Source organism: Hippocampus guttulatus, chromosome 20, assembly GCF_054856545.1.
Source record: "Hippocampus guttulatus isolate MCC_2025c chromosome 20, RoL_Hgut_1.0, whole genome shotgun sequence".
Classification (NCBI taxonomy): domain Eukaryota; kingdom Metazoa; phylum Chordata; class Actinopteri; order Syngnathiformes; family Syngnathidae; genus Hippocampus; species Hippocampus guttulatus.
The window spans coordinates 7,924,134-7,943,900 of NC_141280.1; the positions used below are offsets into that span (position 1 = coordinate 7,924,134).

The following is a 19,767-nucleotide window of genomic DNA, read 5'->3' on the forward strand; positions in this document are numbered from 1 at the left end:
CCATCCATCTCAAGGTGTCAAGGGAAAAAATGTTAACTTGTTGAGATGGGACAAGCACTTTTGAGTATGATGGGAATTTAATAAAATCTTGCATGCATGCAGCCAGTTCAAATAAAAATGATGATGGTTGCTTTCTAAGAAGTGTCTGAGGAGTTCTACACATGACATTTTGCTTTGACTTGCAAGGTTTATAGTTTTTTCTAGCACATCGGGTTTTGGAGAGTTTCATTTTTTGTTTTTAAGTATGACCCATAAAGGCTTGCATAGTGTTTGTTTTGCCATGTGATGTCATTTCTAGTTTTGATGTTTCAGGAAAAAAAATCCACCAGATGCTGAACCTGAATCTTAATTTTAAATATTACTAAATGTTTTGCTTTACTGTACTGTATTACCTACGGGATTATCATTACAAAAACCTGATGTGCTAGAGAAAAAATGAGGTCAGATTCGGAATCAGTCCAAAAAAATTAAACTCGAAACGTATGTAAACTAATTTAAAATGTAGTAAAAATTGTTGACTGTTATTCATGAATAAGAAAGTCTGATTTTACTTTTTTTTTGCTTGCTCCCACTTCATTTATACTTTCTGGCTGGATGGAATGAAATAACTGACGCTAAGTACATGGACCTTAAAGTGGATGTCAAGGATTTCGAATAAGGTGCTCTTGGAAAAGTTTGAGGACGCTGAACCTAATAACGAAATGTCCACGAGTGCGCGTCTCCATTTGGCGCATGCGTGTTGTAGCGCCACCCGATAAAGAGGTGCCGTTCTCCTTAGCGTCGACAGGGGGCGACGTGAGCCGCCCCCCCCCCTTCCAGTAAACATGGCGGACTGAAGGAAGCTGACTGCGAGTTACAATCAAAACAATTGCCGACAATGCTTATTTTCGGTGGAATGTTGACATTTGTCGCAGTGCTACAGCATATGCGGTTATTGCTAAAATATATCACATTTTAACCGCGTTGCTCAAATTTCCGAGTGGGGGACTCGAACCCACATGTTCAGATTGGCGCATCGTGGATCCAGACGCGGATAGTCAGCCTTCGCCACCTCAAAAGGGCTGCCGGCGATACCACCGGGTGAGTCTTAAACAATAACTGTATTCGCCGGATTTTGACATTTGTTAAGTGGCATTGTTTATCGACACGTACAGCATTTTAAATCAGGACATTGTCGGCCGCCCGGGAAGTTAGCATTAGCCGTGAGGTGCTAACCCCGCTTGCGTGACAGGGCATGCCTGACGGAAAGAGTAAATGAAAAAGTAAAATACAGATGTTACTTCTTATTATAGTTCTATTTTTTTAATGGAACCATTCCGAGGAAGGTTGAAAATGCCAAAATTTTAGATCGATGAATGGTGTTTGGTTTGCGAATCTGAATGCATACCCCTGGGATATTATTTTGACCTCACTCATACATTTTAAGATGTATTCTTACCTTACTTACCTACCTGGTATTGTGTATATTAAAGTGCAGAAACCTTGGCTGATGCAACTCTATTTTCCCAAAAAGTTTGCCTCAAACTAGTGCAGACCTGTACCCCCTTCTTAGCGGCCACAACATTAGGTACAGTACACTGGCATAATCCAGTTGCGTAAATACAAGTATTGTTTTTAAAATTGGGACCTGCATTGGAGCGTTTTAGGTCGTCAGCATGATGGACAAATGATAAGGATGTCTGTCTCATAATTCTGTGGTGCCGGGTTTGTAACCCAGCCTTCCTACGTTTGTCTGTTTTACTGGCTTGTTTTCAAAACAGCTGCACAGCTGACGTGAGAAGACATACATGACGGAACGTCTGAGAAGATAATGGTAAAGGAAACGGTGCCGGAGGATGTTGCTAACACTGAGCAAGGTTTGAATATTCAGACACAATTTGGCGTTTTTAATGATTCTTCCTTTTCAGAAGAGTAAAATAGTTAAAGATCAAGTCCAGACACACAGCTATCTGTATACAAACATTGAAAAGTGAATTTCCTATATGTCCCCTTGAAAAATAAAATGGAGTGATGACATCGCTCCCCTCACAGGTCAAAAGACACCGTCCAAGTCCTCATATGATTTAACGCCCAGCTCCAGAGGTCGGCTACGCAAAAAGAACTCCAGATATCTTGACTATGACACCAGCGAAACAAATGAGGACCCAAAGGTCGAAGAACTGCTGGCGAGGAAACCCCGGGCTGTGGCCACAGTGGCGAAGCCACCCGGGAAGACTCCTGGCAGGAAAGTAGGACGGCCAAGAAAGGTTCCGTTGGCGAGTGCAGACGTCTGCACGTCACCTCACGTGGCTAATGGGAACCTCTCGGCCCAAGCGAATGTTTCCCCCTCGCCCGTCACTGAAGGGTCTTTGGAGAATGGGACGCCGAAAACAAAGAGAAAATACGTGAAGAAGCAAATGGTGAATGCAGAGCTTGTCGCACCCAGTGAGAACATTAAAGAAGAAGAAGAACCTGAGGAGTTGCAACCCGGAAGACGCCCAAGGAGGACCGCTGCTAAAATGTGAGTCACGGCTTTGACAGTGTGATAACTTGTAATGGCGTAATGAAGTTTCTTGAAGCATTGAAGCTTTCCAGCCAGTTGGTTTGCACCTGGTTCAAAGATTCTTAGCGCTTCGTTTGCTCTGTGGCCTCATCAAGTGGTCAAGAAGACCAAACAGTAAATATACAGAATTAAATAAGCTTGAATGAACCAATGATCTCCATCTACACAACAAAAATAAATAAATAACCAATCCGGGCCTTGCTTGATGCCAGTCTGTGCTTCTTATGACAAAAACATTTTAGGGCAATGAAGTTCCTTCACACGATGGTGAAAGAAGAGTTCACCGAAGATTCCAACGTGATCAGTGACGTCATCTCCAAACCAGCGCCGGAAACTACAGAGGAAAGAAAGTCTCAAAGTAAAAAAGGTACGGTGAGAAAATACCACGTGTTATGGACATTTTTTTTTTTTTTATATACCGGTATATAAGCAAACGTATTTTGATGCCCCACTAGGCCGCAAAGGCCTTAAAAGAAAATATTCGGATAGCAACGCTTCAGAAGACGAGGACTTTGTTCCGAATGTTGAGGAAGCCGAGGCGGAGGAGGAGGACGAGTATGAGGAGGAAGATGAAGATGAAGAGGCCACCGTCAATTATCAGGATGAAAAATACAGTGGCAGCGTAAGTACGTTTTTGTCTACCTCTTTGTAGCCCTTTGAACAGGAAGTGACCATATTTGGTAAATGACAAAATGTTCACCATGGTCTGAATTCTGTGCTTTTGCGTGACACCGTTTAGAGTAGATCAAAAGTTCATTTATTTTCTTTTTTGGGGGGGTTCTGGGACTAACTTAATAATACATTTCTCCTCCAGGCCGCTCGAATCCTCAAAATACCCGCCCTTATGATCGGTGCGATTTTGGAAACCGTCAACAGTCACAAGAAATTGTAAGTCTTGATTGTCTCATCTTTATGATCCCCTTATTATGCCTAAAAAAGTTTTTTTGTGTGTGTTTTGTAGCTGTGACGAGCAACTCAGCAGCTGGGTTTTTCCAGAGTGGCTGCCCTCCTCTCGTGTCTGGCATCGAGTGCCCTCCAGGTGCTTCCCTGCAGCCGTATTGTTTAGTTTTTTTCCCCTCACAATTTGCAAAAGTAACGTCGTGTTGCCGTGTGTTTTCCTGCAGTGAACTGGAGTCCTATCTACCTCATGAGTGTGTCTCGGCTGCTTTCAAAGTGTCCCGGGACGGTTGTGACGAGGAGGCGCCGCTACAGAGACTCAACAGGTACGATGTGTCCATGCAACTGCGTACTTGCGCTAATCTACAAACGACACCATTGATTAATTACCTCATCAAATGCAACCGGTGGGCTACATCTTTGCTTGTTAGAAAATAATACTCACTCATTAGACTTCGATTTGAAGTCATTTCCACGTGTCACATTTGCTAATGTGCTACTCATTCAGCGTTCAGTCAGCTGTTTGGCCACACCGGATATTATATCTTAGCCTGGAGTCCCTTTCAGCTTGTCCTGACTGTCAGCCATGCTAGCAAAATGTTTCCACATCTCACTCTGTGCCCCCCCCCTTTTTTTTTTTCTTAACAGGCTGTGGACGTGCGCAAACACACTCCCCTATCACTGATTTCCATACAGGATAACCATCGCTAATTAACTATTTCTACACATTTTCTGTGCGTTTTGTGCAGGTTCGAATCGTCACCCGCCCACCCGGAGTGCTGGGACATGCATTTGTATACCGGCGGGCCGGTGTGGGCTATGGAGTGGTGCCCGACGCCCGACAATGTGTTAGCCTCGCAGTACCTGGCCTTGGCCTGCCACAAGGACATGGAGGACCAGCATTACTCTCACAAAACCTATCCTGGAACAGCGTTAGTGCAACTGTGGGATGTGGGCACGCTGGAATACAACACCAGGTCTGGGTTTAGATTGATTTTCATCAAGCTACGATGAACTTTTGATTTTTAGAGTTTCCTCAAGCTACTATGAACTTTATTTGTTGTATTGTGTGGCCATAGTTAATTATTTTATTATTGTTTTAATGTGGCCACTATTTTAACCCCCCCAAAAATAATGAATAAAATCCCAGACCCGGTGGTCGACTGGTTAGGATGTTGGCCTCACAGTGCAGTGGCCTTCAATTCCGGCTACGGCCTTCCTGTGTGGAGTTTCCATGTTCTCCCCGGGCCTACGTGGGTTTTCTCCGGGTACGCCAGTCCACTCCCACATTCCAAAAACATGCATGGCAGGCTGATTGAACACTCAAAAATTGTCCCTAGGTGTGAGTGTGAGCGCGGATAGTTGTTTTTCTATGTGTGCCCTGTGATTGGCTGTCAGCCGGTTCAGGGTGTACCCCACCTACTGCCCGAAATCAGCCAGGATAAGCTCCAGCACACCCCAACGACCCTTGTGAGAATTATGCGGATCAGAAAATGGATGAATAGATTTCATGTCTGAGGCTCTGTATTGATGGGACAAAAATCTTGATCATTTCCTGTTTATGTCCAGGCCAGACTCCCAGCCGGCCCTGGCGTACGGCCTCGTCCTGGACCGAGGTTTTGTCTGGCACCTGAGGTGGTGTCCATCAGGAGGCTGGGAGCTGCCCACCTCCCAGAAGGAGGTAAGAGCAGGTGTTGGGAGTTCTGTTGTTTGAATAAACAGTCCACATATAGAGTAAACACATCCACGCATAATGATCAGAATGTTACTCGTGATCTTTTCAAGGCTCCTGTGCTGCCAAGACTCGGTCTCCTGGCCGTCGCCACCTCCACGTGCGTGGTCACCATCTACAGCCTGCCCCATCCCGTTGCCCTGCGTGGCAGCCAAAAACACCCAGACTCTGGTCAGTCACAAAAGCACTCCGCGATACATGCGCGATTACATTTTCCCGCCCATAGGAAATATTGAAAATACATGAAGCAATTATTTAATAAGATGCATTCAGTGTTTTTGAAAAAAAAAAGAAATATATGAAATTATGGCTGTGTGTGGGCCCCACACTTACCACATTTGATTTGCCTATACAGCAGTGCATCTTTTGTCCAGCAAAGGGCAGTGTTGCCCACGCTTTTAGCTGTCAGCCCCTTAATTTAATTTTTTGTTTGCTCCTAGCGTGTATGAAGATTATACATCTTCATCGTCAATGTAAAGATTAAAGTACATCGTCAATCACACGCAAGCATCGCCGTCGAGTGAGACCGGTCACAAGGGCCTACATCACATATTCAATGAACTGACTTGCTCAGGGGCGGGGAGAGCGTTACTCTGACGACGTTTAATGTCTCGGGTATTTAACGGTGTGCCGACTCGCGTTTAGTGTCGCATTTGTGTGAATGCATGATGGCGATATATATTCCGCGCTACACTTGGGATGTAAAGTCAAAGTCTGACATTTCTCAACTTTTTTTTCTACCCCTCTCCCCTCCCTCCTTCCTTCAGTGCGCCTTGGCCTTTACTTTCCATTTTATTTCGTAGAAGCGGGTCATTGAGCGACTCCCATCACCTCGCCGCGTCCAAGCGTAGCTTACGCGCATTAGCTTGACTCCATAAACACACACTGGGAATATTACACTCTCCTGAGAGAGAACGAGAGAGTGAGAGAGAATGTCTGTCAAGTCGCTCTCAAGTTTTGTCATCATGTCAACACTAACTGGAGAGAGTAGACAAGGCGGGGCAATGACATCCTCGTTGCCAAGGCGTCTTGTAACTCATTTGCTGGGATTTGGGATCAGTTGAAAGCGGTCTGATGTGAAGTGTGTGGGGGTCCGACACGAACGCGCAGCGATGTTCACGGCAGATAATTACAAAATGCTTTTGTCCCAATGAATGAATGAGGCGTGACGGCAAGGAGGAAGGGGGGCTGAGGGGTGGTGTCAAAGACAAAAGGCGCAAGGCAGCTTTGGAGTAATTGACTGCTCCTATTCCCCCCCCCCATCAGACCAGGATCTATAATTGAAATGACAAAGAAGATGCATTATATGGTTGGTTGTTAGCGTTGCAAAGCTGTGAAATTTACACCGCTCCTCTCGCCAGCCTGGTCAGTCATTCCGAACCAACGCGCAGTTACACGGCACGTTCACATGGCTGAGTTAAAAAAATAAAATAAAAATGAAGACTGTATTTTTCAACATGTGACTAAATGTGATTTATTTATTCCACTTAGTAGGCGACGCCAGCCAGCCGGTCTGCATTTACAAGGTGAGTGCGTGGCAACTCTTGTTTTGACGACGCCCTATTTCCAGCTCTTGACGTCATCGCCCGTGTCCTTCCCCGCACAGCCCGATCCCGTGGTCACCCTGAAGCTGGGCTCCTTGAACGCTCCTCGCCTGGGGCACAGTGGCCAGGTTCTGTCCATGGACTGGCTGCCCGTCAAACCGCATGACATCATCGCCCTCGGATTCTATGATGGTAGTCGTCTGTCGTCCTTTTTTTTTTTTTTTTTTTTTTTTTTTTTTTATCTGAGCTGGAAACCGCATTAGCTGTTTTGTCACTTGGTGCACAGACAGAAGTACAAGTAGTTTTTTTTTTTTTTTGAGGGGGGGCAACTTCTTCCATGCGCCTGCGGCATAACGGCTAAAAGCCACTTCGCCATGTTTGCTTTGAAATTATGGCGACATCAACTACATGAAAATAAAGTCTTCTTGTGGCCCAGAAAAAAACCCATTACCAATTAATGAAGCTGTATTTGTCTGAAATGTTTTCTCTCTGTAAAAGGTATGGTCGGTTTGTGGGATCTGAACACCAAATCTGCATTGTTGCGCGTCCAGGAGTCACGCGACTCTCCCAGCTTGCTGCCGTACAAATGTTTCCATGCCCACGAGCACGCCGTGCGAGCGCTCCGATTCTGTCCCGCCAGCAGGTAAGGACGACCTCACCGTGTTGGGCGTCATACGTTCCGAATGCGATGGCATCAAGAATCCGTGCTGTCTCGTGTCAGACATTTTGTGGCGACAGCCGGGGAGGACCGCCTCCTGAAGACGTGGGATCTGCGCAGGCTCTACGGGCCAATCACGGTGCAGAAACGTTCCCTGATTAATGAGGTCTGCTGGCCCGCCAATGCAGCGGGACTGATGTGGTGCCAGGACAGCGCCTTTGCAGCGTAACACCCTCATTTTAAATTTTTTTTCCTGTCATGTGACTCCTTCAAATATACATGCTGAAAAATGTCCCCTTACAAATATTGTTAATCCATATTGGTTCTTATTTTAAACAATTTCAGCTTGAAATATACATCATAAATATGAACAAGATTTGTTTTTAAGATGGCATTCGAGGTAAAAGTGAAAGTCTCATTGATGAGGATTAAAAATGACATTTTTGATCCCGAATGTGACTTTTTTTTTTTAATCATCAGGAACCAATGTGTCAGGTTTTGTACAGGGTTGACATTTTAGGGTTAATTTACGAAACTTGAGGTAACAATTTGAAACACATTATAAATTTTTTTTTTGTGAAGAGAAAAAAATTAAGAGCCAACATTTATCCTAAAACAAAGTAATTCAATAATTTGTTAATAGTTGGACAACTGGATTAAAAACATTTTTTTTTTTTCCATGTGTAACATTACCATTTTAGGTTCCTTGAACGAAATATGTACATCAAGCTTATTTTTGGACTTTTGTTTATTCATATTTATCTTGTCTCTTTCTTCTCCAGCAACACCACAAACGGAGTCCATTACTGTGACCACCTAATGCACTCTTACTATGCTGTACCCCGGATGACCACCGTTTGGGTTTGTCTTCTTGTATTATTCATATTTCATATGATTATGTCAAAGTCACTGACGGCGTCGTGGTACACTCACTCGCCTTGACTTGCGTGCGGACAGCGTGGGATCGTTTCCCGCTCGGTGACAGTGTGGATGCGGGTGCGAATGGTTTGTTCGTCTCTATATGGGCCCTGCGACTGACTGGCGACCAGTTTGGGGTGTAGTCACCTGGGATAGGCACCAGCAACCCCCCCACGACCCTGTTCAGCGGCGTTGAAAATGGATGGGTGGATTATGACGTCATACAGCCCACTCATGATTTCCTCTCTTGTTGCAGTCCATCTCATACTCTGATTGGCTGAATGCTTTGTTGACGTCAGACATGGTCGGCGACGTCATCCTCTGCATGTTACCGCCCTTGTTAGACGGCGCGCAGTACGTCAAAAAGACAGTGGAAAGGAGATTTGTAAGTTGGCCGCTGCGCATTTACAGTGCACCCTCCCCTCCCATTTGTCGCGGATGATTTGTTACAGACCCACCATATAATTTTTTTTGTCCTCAGCCTATCTACTTGACGTCGATGGAGCCTCACGAAACCACCGCGGAGGCTAACGGGGACGAACAGGAAGTGCGGGAGCGTGAGAGGGAGGTGGATGACCAAGCGGCGGGAGAAAGAAGTCATAGCAGCGGCAAGGCTGACATCGAATCGATGCCCAGCGAGTCGTACGAAGAGGCCAAGAGGAAGTACTACCTTCACCACGCCGACAACAACATGGTAGGTCCAGAGAAAACCGCACCGTGTGACACCTCATCTCACGCTATGTAACTTAAGCACTTGAGCACCTTTCTTCACATGAATGGTGATCTGAAGCAATTGCGACTTGCAGTTCGCTCGCTGTGCCCAAACCCCCCCAAAAATGCTTCTTCTCTTTGGCTTGAGAGCGCCTCGTTGTCTGTCGAGAGTGGGCGCACATCGCACACAGAAAGGTAGAAAAGTGAGAGTGGGGTTAGTTTCAGTTTGCTGTGGCCAATGTTTTTTTTTTTTGAGGGGGGGGGGGACAAGTCTTAAGTTGAGTGTTAGGAACGAAGAAATTTGCTGATGAACTCTAATGTTAAGATTTCCACTGTCTATTTTGTAACAAGTTGTTTGTGTAGTTAAGAATATCAACACCCGTTTTGGGGAAAAGTCTTGGAGTGTTACGAATTCCTCTAAAATATTTGTGAACAATTTAAGTCTCGTGCTGAATAAAAATCCCACCAAATTTTATGGGAAAAATCTAAGTGTAACCAATGCCATTAAAAAATATGTAAATATTTGTTAAAATGGCCGCCATTGTTTTATTGCTGAAAATATAAGAGGAGAGGACAATTTCCACACAAATAGCGTTAAAAATTCCACGCACAATTTTAGGAAAAAACATAATGGTGTGTTACCTTTGTTTTCGCAATAAATCCATGTAGAGGATTAAGAATTACACCCAAATGTTGGGGAGGCGATACTGTACTCTTAAAAAATTCCTATCTAAAATTTGTGACTGGCCATAACGGGATTGTTCAGAGCACCCCAAAAAATGGTAACACCCAAGCTGAGTGTTACAAATTCAAACCCTAACTGTCCTCTTTCATCTCTTGCAGAAGTGTTTTAGCAAATTGGGACGCCTGTGGAAGCGAATGAAAAACACAGAGTTCCAAAATAACCTCAACTTCGACGTGATGCCTTTGGCCTCGCTGCACAAGGTACGCACACACACGTACGTACGTACACACTCACACGGCGCATGAAAAGATCAAGTCCACCAGGAGCGATGGACCAAGAGCCGCCTCGTATTCCTGGTGTGCACGCGCGTGTGTAATGATGTGTAAAATAAGAAAACTGTCACCCCCGGTGGAAGGTGGCGGCTGCCGTGGGGGCTTTCGATGTGTTTAGTTGAAACAGAAGATGAGGAGGGGGGAGGGGGTCCGGGGAGGTGATAATAGATGCTCAGCGGGGCAAAACGCTGCAAGGTTTTTTTTTCCAAAAAAAAAAAGGGATCAGAAAGAAAAGGCGAGTGCAGGATTCTTCCACTCAACAAATACTCAATACATTTTAAAAAAGCTAATACTAAAACAAAACATTTTAAAACTATTTATTGCATTTAAAACAAAGCATTTAAAAATAAACCAAACTATCAATCCTGCTCTACAAATTAATTAAAACAAGCTGAATTTAAAATGAAAACAAAATAAAAATGAACAATATTGAAAAGAAAAATCCCAAACTATTACAGCTGGTTGTCTAAAATAAAAACAATCACAGGAATAAATGATATGTGAATGTAATTGGAGCTTGACCAGCATACCAGAATGAGTCCGGCTTGAAATTTGCTCCTGTTGCCTTTGCATCTCATTAAAAACATCATCAGCTGATAGCTTTGATCCCCCTGCCCGTCCTCGACTCCCACACCTCGCCTCCTCTCAGGTCCGTATGAATCCAAACCTGAGCTGCCACACGTGGACGGCGTCAGGAGGTCAGGCCGGCCTGGTGCGCCTCAACTGCATCAGGGGCCTGAACAGCAAAGGCGTGCAAGACCTCATCCACCGGGCCCGCAGTAGCCCCCTGGACGTCTCCCCAGATGGCCCTCAAGACCTGCCCCCGGACGTCCCCTTAGAGGCTCCCCAAAAGGTGCCCCAGGATACCCCCCAGGACATCCCCCCGGATTCCCTCCAAGACGTCCCCCAGGACACTGCACACCACATCCCCTCCGAGGCTCCTCTATGACCTCAGTGACGCGTTTTGATCTTTTTTATCCCAACCCAGGAAGTGTAAACATTTTTTAAAAACAAAAAGTGAGTTGAAGTCTTCAGCAATGGCATGACTTGAACGCACCTTTACTTTGCCGGCATTGTTGTGTGTGTGTGTGTGTGTATGTATATATATATATAGTGTATATTGTGTATATATACTCTGTGTGTGTGTGTATATATATATATATATATATATATATATATATATATATATATATATATATATATATATATGTATTGTATAGATATTTTTTAACAGAAAGTAGCTTCATCATGACAAGTGTATTCGTCCCACTTTTGACAATTGTGTTTCGAGTCAACGGCGAGCCTTTATGATTCCGTTTGTCCGGATGTACTAATCTATGATCATGAAAGAGTAACGATCGGCTTTTTGTACCGTGTATAGAATGTACAAACGTTTTGACAAAAATGTTTCAAATGATAACTTTTCTTATGGGAAAACAGGCTGTAAATATGATGGATTTTTCTATTCACTTGATTGTTTTAATAAATAAATTACATTTTGAACATCGGCTCTTGGAAATTGTTGTCATGTTTACAGCTTGCTCTGTTGCTCAAGTGCAAGCTTACCGGTACCTTTGACTAATCTTTTTTTTTTTGTGTGTTTTGTGGGGGTTTTTTCCTCACGGATTAAAATACTTCCCAGATATCTTTGTCGTGGCCTGCATTCATCCATCTTCATATTTTACTATTTATACATATTTTGGAGCTTTAAACAGTACAAAATATGCATGTGTGATACTGGTATTATTTTTGTCTCTTTGAGATTGTGTTCCTGCAATTGGACATTTTTAATATTAGGCAGTCTGAAGTAGCACCCCGACAATTAATCAGCTGGCCACGATTTTGTGCTTGTTCATTGAGTGGGGTTGTTAAATAAGCCACGGTGGGTCCCAAAAAAGTGTGCCGAAACTGTGTTACACGTGCTGCCGTTGAAACCAGTCAGTCCATCATGTGCAGTCTTTTATTTTGTGAAGTTATCCCAAAAATAATAATAAAATAACAAATAAAACGACAGCACCTCAACATCACACACAGAAAAAAGGTTGAAAGTGTATTTACTCATGAACACAAAATATTTGCACAGACAACACAACACGGAGCACCCACAAAAATTGGAAACACACAAAGGTCTTTACATTCACTAAACGTGTGTGTGTGTGTGTCATTCAGAAATTTTCCCCGTGTGTGATTGTCACTTGAGCACAATATATAGACTCATAGTTGACAAGCACGCAAGCATGGTCATGTCATTCATTGTATTGATCAATTTAAAAAAAACATTTTTTTTTGTAAAATAACATTTAAAAATTCCCTCAAATGCAGCTCAAAGCTATATTTCCGGACGTCGGACATCGTGGAGCTGTGGGATGTACCATTACGGGTTAAAAGGCGGGGGGGGAGGGGTACCTTGATTGATTATTCCTTTTTTTAATTTTTTTTTTTTTATGAAATTACGATTTTTTTTTTCATTTGTATTAATGCAGCATCAATCACAAACAAACACACAACATGCGCCGACCACAAGACAACAAACAACCGCTATCATGGATTGCTTGCTTCAATTGCACTTGCGGACAAATATATTGCATTGCATCACACATAAATGGACATTTCATGAGGCATACTGGACCGGCATAAAAAATGCTATAAAAAAAATCAATTTCGATTGCCATTATTGTTAATGTGAATCACGCTGTGAGGTGTTCCTAATATTTCGAACAAAAGTTTAGCTGTAACCCATTTCGCTGGTGTACCTAATCAAACGTCTTGGTTGGCTGATCCCATAATTTATTTATTTTTTTTGGGGGGGGGGGTTACGTACGTTAATGTGGTAGAGTCCTTTTATAGGGAAAAAAAAATAATCAACCGGGCCATGACGATTATTGATCTTATTAACATTTTTTCCTGTTAAATGGCAGTGGATTTTCCAGCAGGCAGTGATTGCGAGCAGTTATGATCAATCTTACTCATCCATACCGGTTATGGTACTATTCAGTTTGGATCGACACTGATGACAGTATTGGAATCGTGTTGTATGAGTTGATTGGACCCACGTTGTCGATGACATCAGCACCATAAGAGGTGTCGGCAAGCCACACGGTATGTCGTCGATATTTTTTTGTTTCAATTCAGAACATTTCATATTTAGGGTGAAGGGGGTGTGTGAGATCAGCTTGTCACCCAAATGACTTTGGTGACTGTTTTTGCTTTCAATTGAGACATTGATGGACATTCAGCGGGGGAGGGGGCCTCAGTCCCGGGGGTCCTGGCAGTGTTTGCAGGTTTGGATGTCGCTGTGGTAACGTTCCACCTGGATGGTGACGCTGTGGAAGCCAAACTTGGTGTGGAGAAGCTCTGTGGCCTCCTGAAGGACCAACTGTGTGTCTGCGGCCTCGTCTGGATTTTTGCGGGACATCAGACACACGGTCAGTACGTTACAGCACAACAAACAAGAAACCGCAACAGGATTACAGTACAGTCGTGCCATGAGATTGTATTTAAATTGGTTTTGTGACCACGCCGTTTAAAAAAAAAAAAAAAAGTGTTTTTAACCCTTACAGGGACACCGGTTACTACAGTGGACAGCTTACCATGTTATCAGGTTACAGGTTATCATTATTGGCGCATGAAAGGGTTAATTGGGATTTTTTAAAAATCATTAACATTGCGTCATCAACACTTTTGATTGGTCAATAAATTGTTTAAAAAAAACACTCATGTGTGAACTTTCTGGGGAAAAAATTCACCAAATTGTAACAAGTTTCGGTCTGACGCCAGCGCGATTGCACTGACTGTAAAATAATAATAATAGTTACAAGATAAGATGAAGATAATGCCAGTCAAAAAAAATCCATATTGTTAAATTCCTCGTAGTAATATAATCGAATAGACTGTAAAAAAAAAAAAGAATCTGATTCTGCATTAAGATTTGATACTTTATTTCACTGTGCTGCTCATTTAGTTGTGCCCTACTTGGCCACTGGGGGCAGTCTAATGCAGTCCTCCAGACTCACGACGATTCTCAATGACTCAGGAAGGTGCAATAATATTGCTTGTTCTTTGCAGAGGATAAAGAATGTATGCCTTGCTTGGCTATATTATCTTCCTGTCATGCATTGCTCTACCATATGCGTTTAAATATTTCGCGGTGTCTCATATCACAAGTCATCACTGTACTGTATCCCTGCTTTCATCTTTCACTGGATTTTTTTTTTTGGGGGGGGGACAAATTCCCGCCAATTGTTGCTATTTACCAACAGCCAGGTGTACGGAGGCCATCGTGTGTCCCAGCGTGAGCGCCCAGAGGTGCAGCGAGTGAGCCGAGTGGACCGCCTTCACCGACAGCAGAACTTCCTTCACTGACTTGAACTCGATCCCTTTGGGAGAACCTGCAAAAAAAAAAAAGGGGGCAAGTGTTCACTTGTGAGTGTCCCCCCCCCCCACCCCCCGACTGAAGTGCGACGTAGGTATGTCCACCTTCCATGAGTATCCTGAAGACGTCTTTGAGGATGGTGACGGTAGTGCACAGGACAAAGATGGAGAACAGGAAAGTGCAGATGGGATCGGCCACTTTGTACTCGGGCTGCCAAGATCAAACATGAGCAACTGGTTGTCACGCACACTTAAACGTCATGTGTCACATGCCACTAGTTACTGATTATCGATTGGATAATCGTTTCATTCTCAGGGCAGCAGCATGGTAGCATGTCGCCTCACAGTGCAGAGGTGCAGAGTTTGATTCCGCCTTCGGCCTCCCTCTGGAGTTTACATAATCTCCCCGTGCTTGCGTGGGTTTTCTCCGGGTATTCCGGTTTCCTCCCACATTCCAAAAACATTTATGGCATGTTGATTGGACACTCCAAATTGTCCCCTAGGTGTCATTGTGTCGGTTCAGGGTGTCCCCCGCCTACTGCCTGAAGACAGCTGGGATGGGCTCCAGCACACCCGCGGATTTAAAAAAAATTGATGGATGGATGAACTATTATACAATCAGTCCTTTCAGTCGCGCTAAATGGTGCCCCCTGTATAAAAAAATTAATATGGTCTAACCCGGAAGTAGATAACAATGGCGGCCACCAGGACGCCAATGCTTTGCAGCAGGTCTCCGACGACATGGATGAATGCCGCTCGTACGCTGGTGCTGCCGTGGGAGCCTCCCAGGGCATGGCCGTGAGGGGCCGGGGGGCTTTGGGCATCGTCCTCAATGTGCTGGTAGCCGCGGCCGTGGGCGTGGAAGGTGGTGGAGTGGTGCAGGATGTACGCCATGCTGAGCGAGGTTAAACAAAATTCAATTAGCTTCACTCATGAGACGGTCTGACCGAGCTACTTAGGAATGTCGTCAACTCACAGGATGTTGACAACGACCGCAAAGGCCGACGTGAGCAGCATCACGTGTCCCTCGATCTCGTAGTCGTTGTGTACGATCCTCTCTATGGCCAAATAGACCAGGACGCCCGTCACCATCCAGATGGATGTGACTGAGAAAAAGGCACCGAGTATCTCTAAATAAGACACAGACCGAAATTAACATTAGCCATCTGTCCATTTTCGTTAGCAACCGGCTTCATTTAGAGTCTATCCAAGCCAAATTTGTGGGGGGTGGGGCGGGGAGGACACACACACACACACAACATCCAGATTCATTCTTTTAATGGGCACCAAATTGTATCGCCATCATTTTGTACATTTATTTTTTGTGCAACCATTGAATGTTTGTTGCCAATTGAGCTAGCTCACCTCACCTGAGCGGTACCATCCAAAGGTCATGTTCTTGGTGGGGGGTCTGGAGGAGATCCAAAGGGAGAAGATGCTCACCAGCATGCTGCCCAAGTCGGTCAGGAGGTGGGCCGCGTCAGTCATGATGGCCAAACTGTGGGCCAGGTAGCCTCCTGAGAACACACACACACACACGACACACGCTAGTGTATCGCTACAAGAAAGTGAGAGGTACACAAGCTAACACCGTCCGTTATTTACCAACGATTTCACCAATCATGAAGACCAGGCATACTGCAGACGCGACGTAGAGTTTCTTCTTAGCCAGTATGGTGTCTTCGCCGCCGGAGTCCTCGCTGCTCGTTGCCGGCGCCGCACGGTGATGGCAGTGAGCGCTGGCCGGCCGGTTGAGGTCCACGCTGCCCGCCACGCCGCCATTCTTGAACGGGAAGTCGGGGATGCGCTCGCTTGATCCTGAGAAAGAACTGCAGAATGATTGAGTGACTGACTGGTTGCTTGGTTGCCTGGCTAATTGATGAACTGGTTATTTGGTTGACTGACTGTATGACTATTTACAGTATTTTGTAGTACTCTGAGCAATGAACGCATTTTCAATTAGTTGGGCTTTTCCTATGCATAATTTGGTCATAACTTTGCATTAAATGAAATTAAGCTTCATGGTTAGGTCAATAGATTGTAATTATAGCACACTCACGAGTTATTTTATTTGCGAAGCATAATGCCATTTAGGTCCCTGCGGGGGTTTTCTCCGGGTACTCCGGTTTCCTCCCACATTCCAAAAACCTGCATGGCAGCTTAATGGAACACACTAAATTGTCCCGAGGTGTGAGTGTGAGCGACGGTGGTTGTATGGCTCTGTGTGCGCTGTAATTGACTGGCAAACAGTTCAGGGTGTCCCCCGCCTACTGCCCGAAGACAGCTGGGATCGGCTCCAGCACCCCCCGTGACACTTGTGAGGATAAAACGGATTAGAACATGGATAGAGGGCTCCGTCCTTTTAGCAATTACCCACGAATTCGTGGATGGCTTGTTTATAACAGCCCTCCAATATGGCCGCCGGTAGTGCATTGTGGGTAATTGCTAAAAGGACGGAGCCCTCTATACATTGATGACAGGACCATTTGGAATGAGCTTTTCAATATGACTTTTAGTTTCTTTAACCTGAAAGCCAAAAATAAAATGTCTGCTTTTGTGTTGGAACTCTCCACATGGTTGCCGATGCTAACCAGTCAAGCTAACATTCATGCTACTTTCTTTGTGTGTGCTTCGGCACTCCATCCACAAACTGTTACATGTTCGTATAATACTGTACACACACACATTGCTGCGTGCATGAGTGTGTGTGAGTGCGCGTGTGTGTGCCTGTGTGTGTGTGTGTGTGTGTGTGTGTGAGAGAGAGAGAGATCCCATTCACATCCCAGAGGTGTCATTGAACACAATCTCTTTCCCACTTCAATGCTTTTCTTCACAGTAGGCATCGATCCCCCTTTGTGTGTGTGTGCGCGTGTGTGTGCGTGTGTGCGTGTGTGTGTGTGTGTTCAAATCTTATCATGGAGGTTCTGTGGGATATGAAGTGTGTGTGTGGGTGTGTGGTTATCTCAAGTAAGTCCAAATGAGATTTATTTCACCTCATTAAACATGTCATGACCATGGAATCTCAACCCCCCCAACACACACACACACACACACACACACACACACACACACACACACTTGAGTGTGATTGGTGTTTCCCTCTATTGTGGTCCGATTTTCGTTTCCCTAGCTAAAAACAAAATACATTGCGAGAGTATCCACAAATCCTTAATGTGACCGTGCACTGCATAAGTTATACTCACAGGCATATATTCTTTATCCTCTATGACAATTTAAACACATGACAGAATCTATGTCTATGTCACCTACGGGCGAAACAGAAAAAGTATTTGTCATTTGTCTGCATGACTGTACTATACTGCCTCCCCGTGGCCAAGGAGGGCACACCAGAAGGAGCGGCACAATGAATTGCATGTCAGCATTAAATCACAATGCATAAATTATTGAATTCTTTTAACGCTATTTAATTGTTATTGATCTGTGGTTCAATAATGTGACCTCATAAAGTGCTATTTTTCCTGAACACAACTTTTTTTTGGTGTTGTTTTTTGGGGGAAAGGCAGGGATAGATTGTCATTACCATCTTCTCACTCTCTCAGAACCGCAAACCTGAATATTTGCAATTAAACTGTGTGCACGGGACGTTAGCCATTTTTCTTCCGGGAGAAAAACGCTTTCATCCAATAATATTGTTTGACAAATTGTGGTACAATCATCAGAATATATTAGTAAAAGGTGAACGTGTTTATTTCTATATTGCTGCAGAACATTTTGCACTCTCGTGTGTTTGCCGCCGCAACGTCACAGATTCTTTGAAATCGGGTGCGGTTGAAATGGCTCATCATCACCATCCAAATGTCAAACGTGCAGACGATATTGAAATTCAAAAAGAAAACCGAAGAATACACGCAACATTTCTACCTAGGAGAGCAAAAAAAAAAAAGTGCAGCTGTCGGGATGTCAATCCGCGCGCGCGCGCCGTGCACGTTGCAAATGGTGCATGAAATGTGGTGCCAGATGCACATCGCAGGCGTGCACGCGTCCCGGAGTCTCTTTTTGTTTTGTTTTTGTTTTTTAATAATACTGAAAATTAAGCGATTAATAATACAGTGGGGTTTTTTTCAGGGTTGATGTAGTGAATGACTACAGAATTGGGGGGGAAAAAGGCCACTCGACGGTGTGCTGTTGAAGGCCCATTTTCATCTGTTAAAAGAACCAAAACAAAAAGTATTTTCTTACGCAAAAAAATTATTTCTGGTGTGCATTTAAAAAAAATGAAGATCAGGAAAAAAATGTTCGTTGGAATGACTGCAAGTGAAATTCTGACAAATAATCATTACTATTTTATATTTCATTTTGAAAGTCACACTGAAATGTGAGAATGTTTTTCTTCAGAATGACCAAATTGTTGCATTGCGTCGATTGACACACTCAATTCGATATAATATTTTAGTGTCGATATGTTCCCGCGCGTGTAATAATCATATTTCTATTAATGCTCTATCATTTGTCAGGTGTGCAGGGTGTTCACGCATGCAAATGAACGCCCAGCCGGGCGTAAAGAGCGAGTGCGTGCATGTGTGCCTTCGTTGTTCCCCACACCTGTGCACGCGGTCGCAGTAGGTCTTGTGGTTCTTGTCGTGGATCAGCTGAGACTTCTCCGAACTTGACGCCTTTACATCCATGGGGCTGCGGAGGAGGAGGAGGTTCTGTCGAAAGGGGAGCTGGTCTGCGAGTGATGCCGGGTCCGGTTGGTTTCACTTGGTCGGGTTCGACAGCGCTCAACGACGTAATCAGTGGCGGCGCAGGCAGGGGCAAGTCCTCGAGGTGATGGAGGCGTGCTGGGGGAAAAGCTTCATTGCTGAGTTTTGGTTGGAGGAGGGGGCGCACGGGATGAGTCAAGCTTCAGTGCTGCTCAGCATGTCCAATAGCGCGCAAGCAGACTTCCGATTGGAGGAAAAAATAAATATATATATATATATATACTGTATATATAAATTTTTTTTGCGAAGCGTACACATTAACCACACATTTTACGCAGTGATTAAAAAGCGCCATGCACCTAACGTTCATTCATGATTTTAGGCCACAAAAAAAAAATCCAATATATTTAGAAAAGCGTCTCACACAAAGCAGTTTTCATTATACCCATGCTATGATATTTCAATTTAATACACAGTCGATCCTTCTATCGATTGATCGATGGAAACTGTAGTAATCAATGCAGTTCATACTTGGTGTTGTTGGGCACATGGGACGTTTATTGTTATTTTTGTCTTAAACAAACATGTAGGTTTTTTTTCTATGTGCACTGTATACATCCCCGGCAGTTTTAAATAAAAGTCAACTGGGTTTATTATGCGAGTAAAAGGACAATTTATGGCTGACGTAGATTTTCCTTTTATATTTTATAGAG

At 44.2% G+C, this 19,767-nt stretch overlaps 2 protein-coding genes across 3 annotated transcripts; one reads left to right on the plus strand and one right to left on the minus strand.

The window, feature by feature from the left end:
• Positions 1 to 683: 683 nt before the first annotated feature.
• LOC147187852 (general transcription factor 3C polypeptide 2-like) lies at positions 684 to 11,527 on the plus strand. Of its 2 annotated transcripts, none has more exons than XM_086101079.1 (20): positions 684 to 1,080; positions 1,761 to 1,856; positions 2,032 to 2,500; positions 2,785 to 2,909; positions 2,998 to 3,164; positions 3,357 to 3,430; positions 3,504 to 3,581; positions 3,667 to 3,765; positions 4,189 to 4,416; positions 5,009 to 5,120; positions 5,225 to 5,342; positions 6,663 to 6,697; positions 6,778 to 6,907; positions 7,214 to 7,358; positions 7,437 to 7,598; positions 8,156 to 8,234; positions 8,548 to 8,676; positions 8,773 to 8,985; positions 9,846 to 9,947; positions 10,669 to 11,527. In XM_086101079.1, exons 2-20 carry the CDS (start codon positions 1,811 to 1,813, stop codon positions 10,966 to 10,968), a joined length of 2,811 nt encoding a protein of 936 aa, XP_085957205.1. In that variant the 5' UTR covers positions 684 to 1,080; positions 1,761 to 1,810; the 3' UTR covers positions 10,969 to 11,527. The 2 variants fall into 2 exon arrangements, with proteins under 2 accessions (XP_085957205.1, XP_085957206.1); XM_086101080.1 differs by having other exon boundaries at positions 6,666 to 6,697.
• Positions 11,528 to 12,155: 628 nt separating this feature from the next.
• Positions 12,156 to 19,036, minus strand: LOC147187853 (proton-coupled zinc antiporter SLC30A2-like). Its single transcript, XM_086100426.1, has 8 exons — positions 18,954 to 19,036; positions 15,996 to 16,219; positions 15,761 to 15,907; positions 15,367 to 15,520; positions 15,069 to 15,285; positions 14,496 to 14,601; positions 14,273 to 14,407; positions 12,156 to 13,415 (listed from the first exon to the last, which is right to left on the minus strand). The coding sequence occupies exons 1-8, from the start codon at positions 19,034 to 19,036 to the stop codon at positions 13,270 to 13,272; spliced, it is 1,212 nt and encodes a 403-aa protein (XP_085956552.1). The 3' UTR covers positions 12,156 to 13,269.
• Between the last annotated feature and the right edge of the window lie 731 nt (positions 19,037 to 19,767).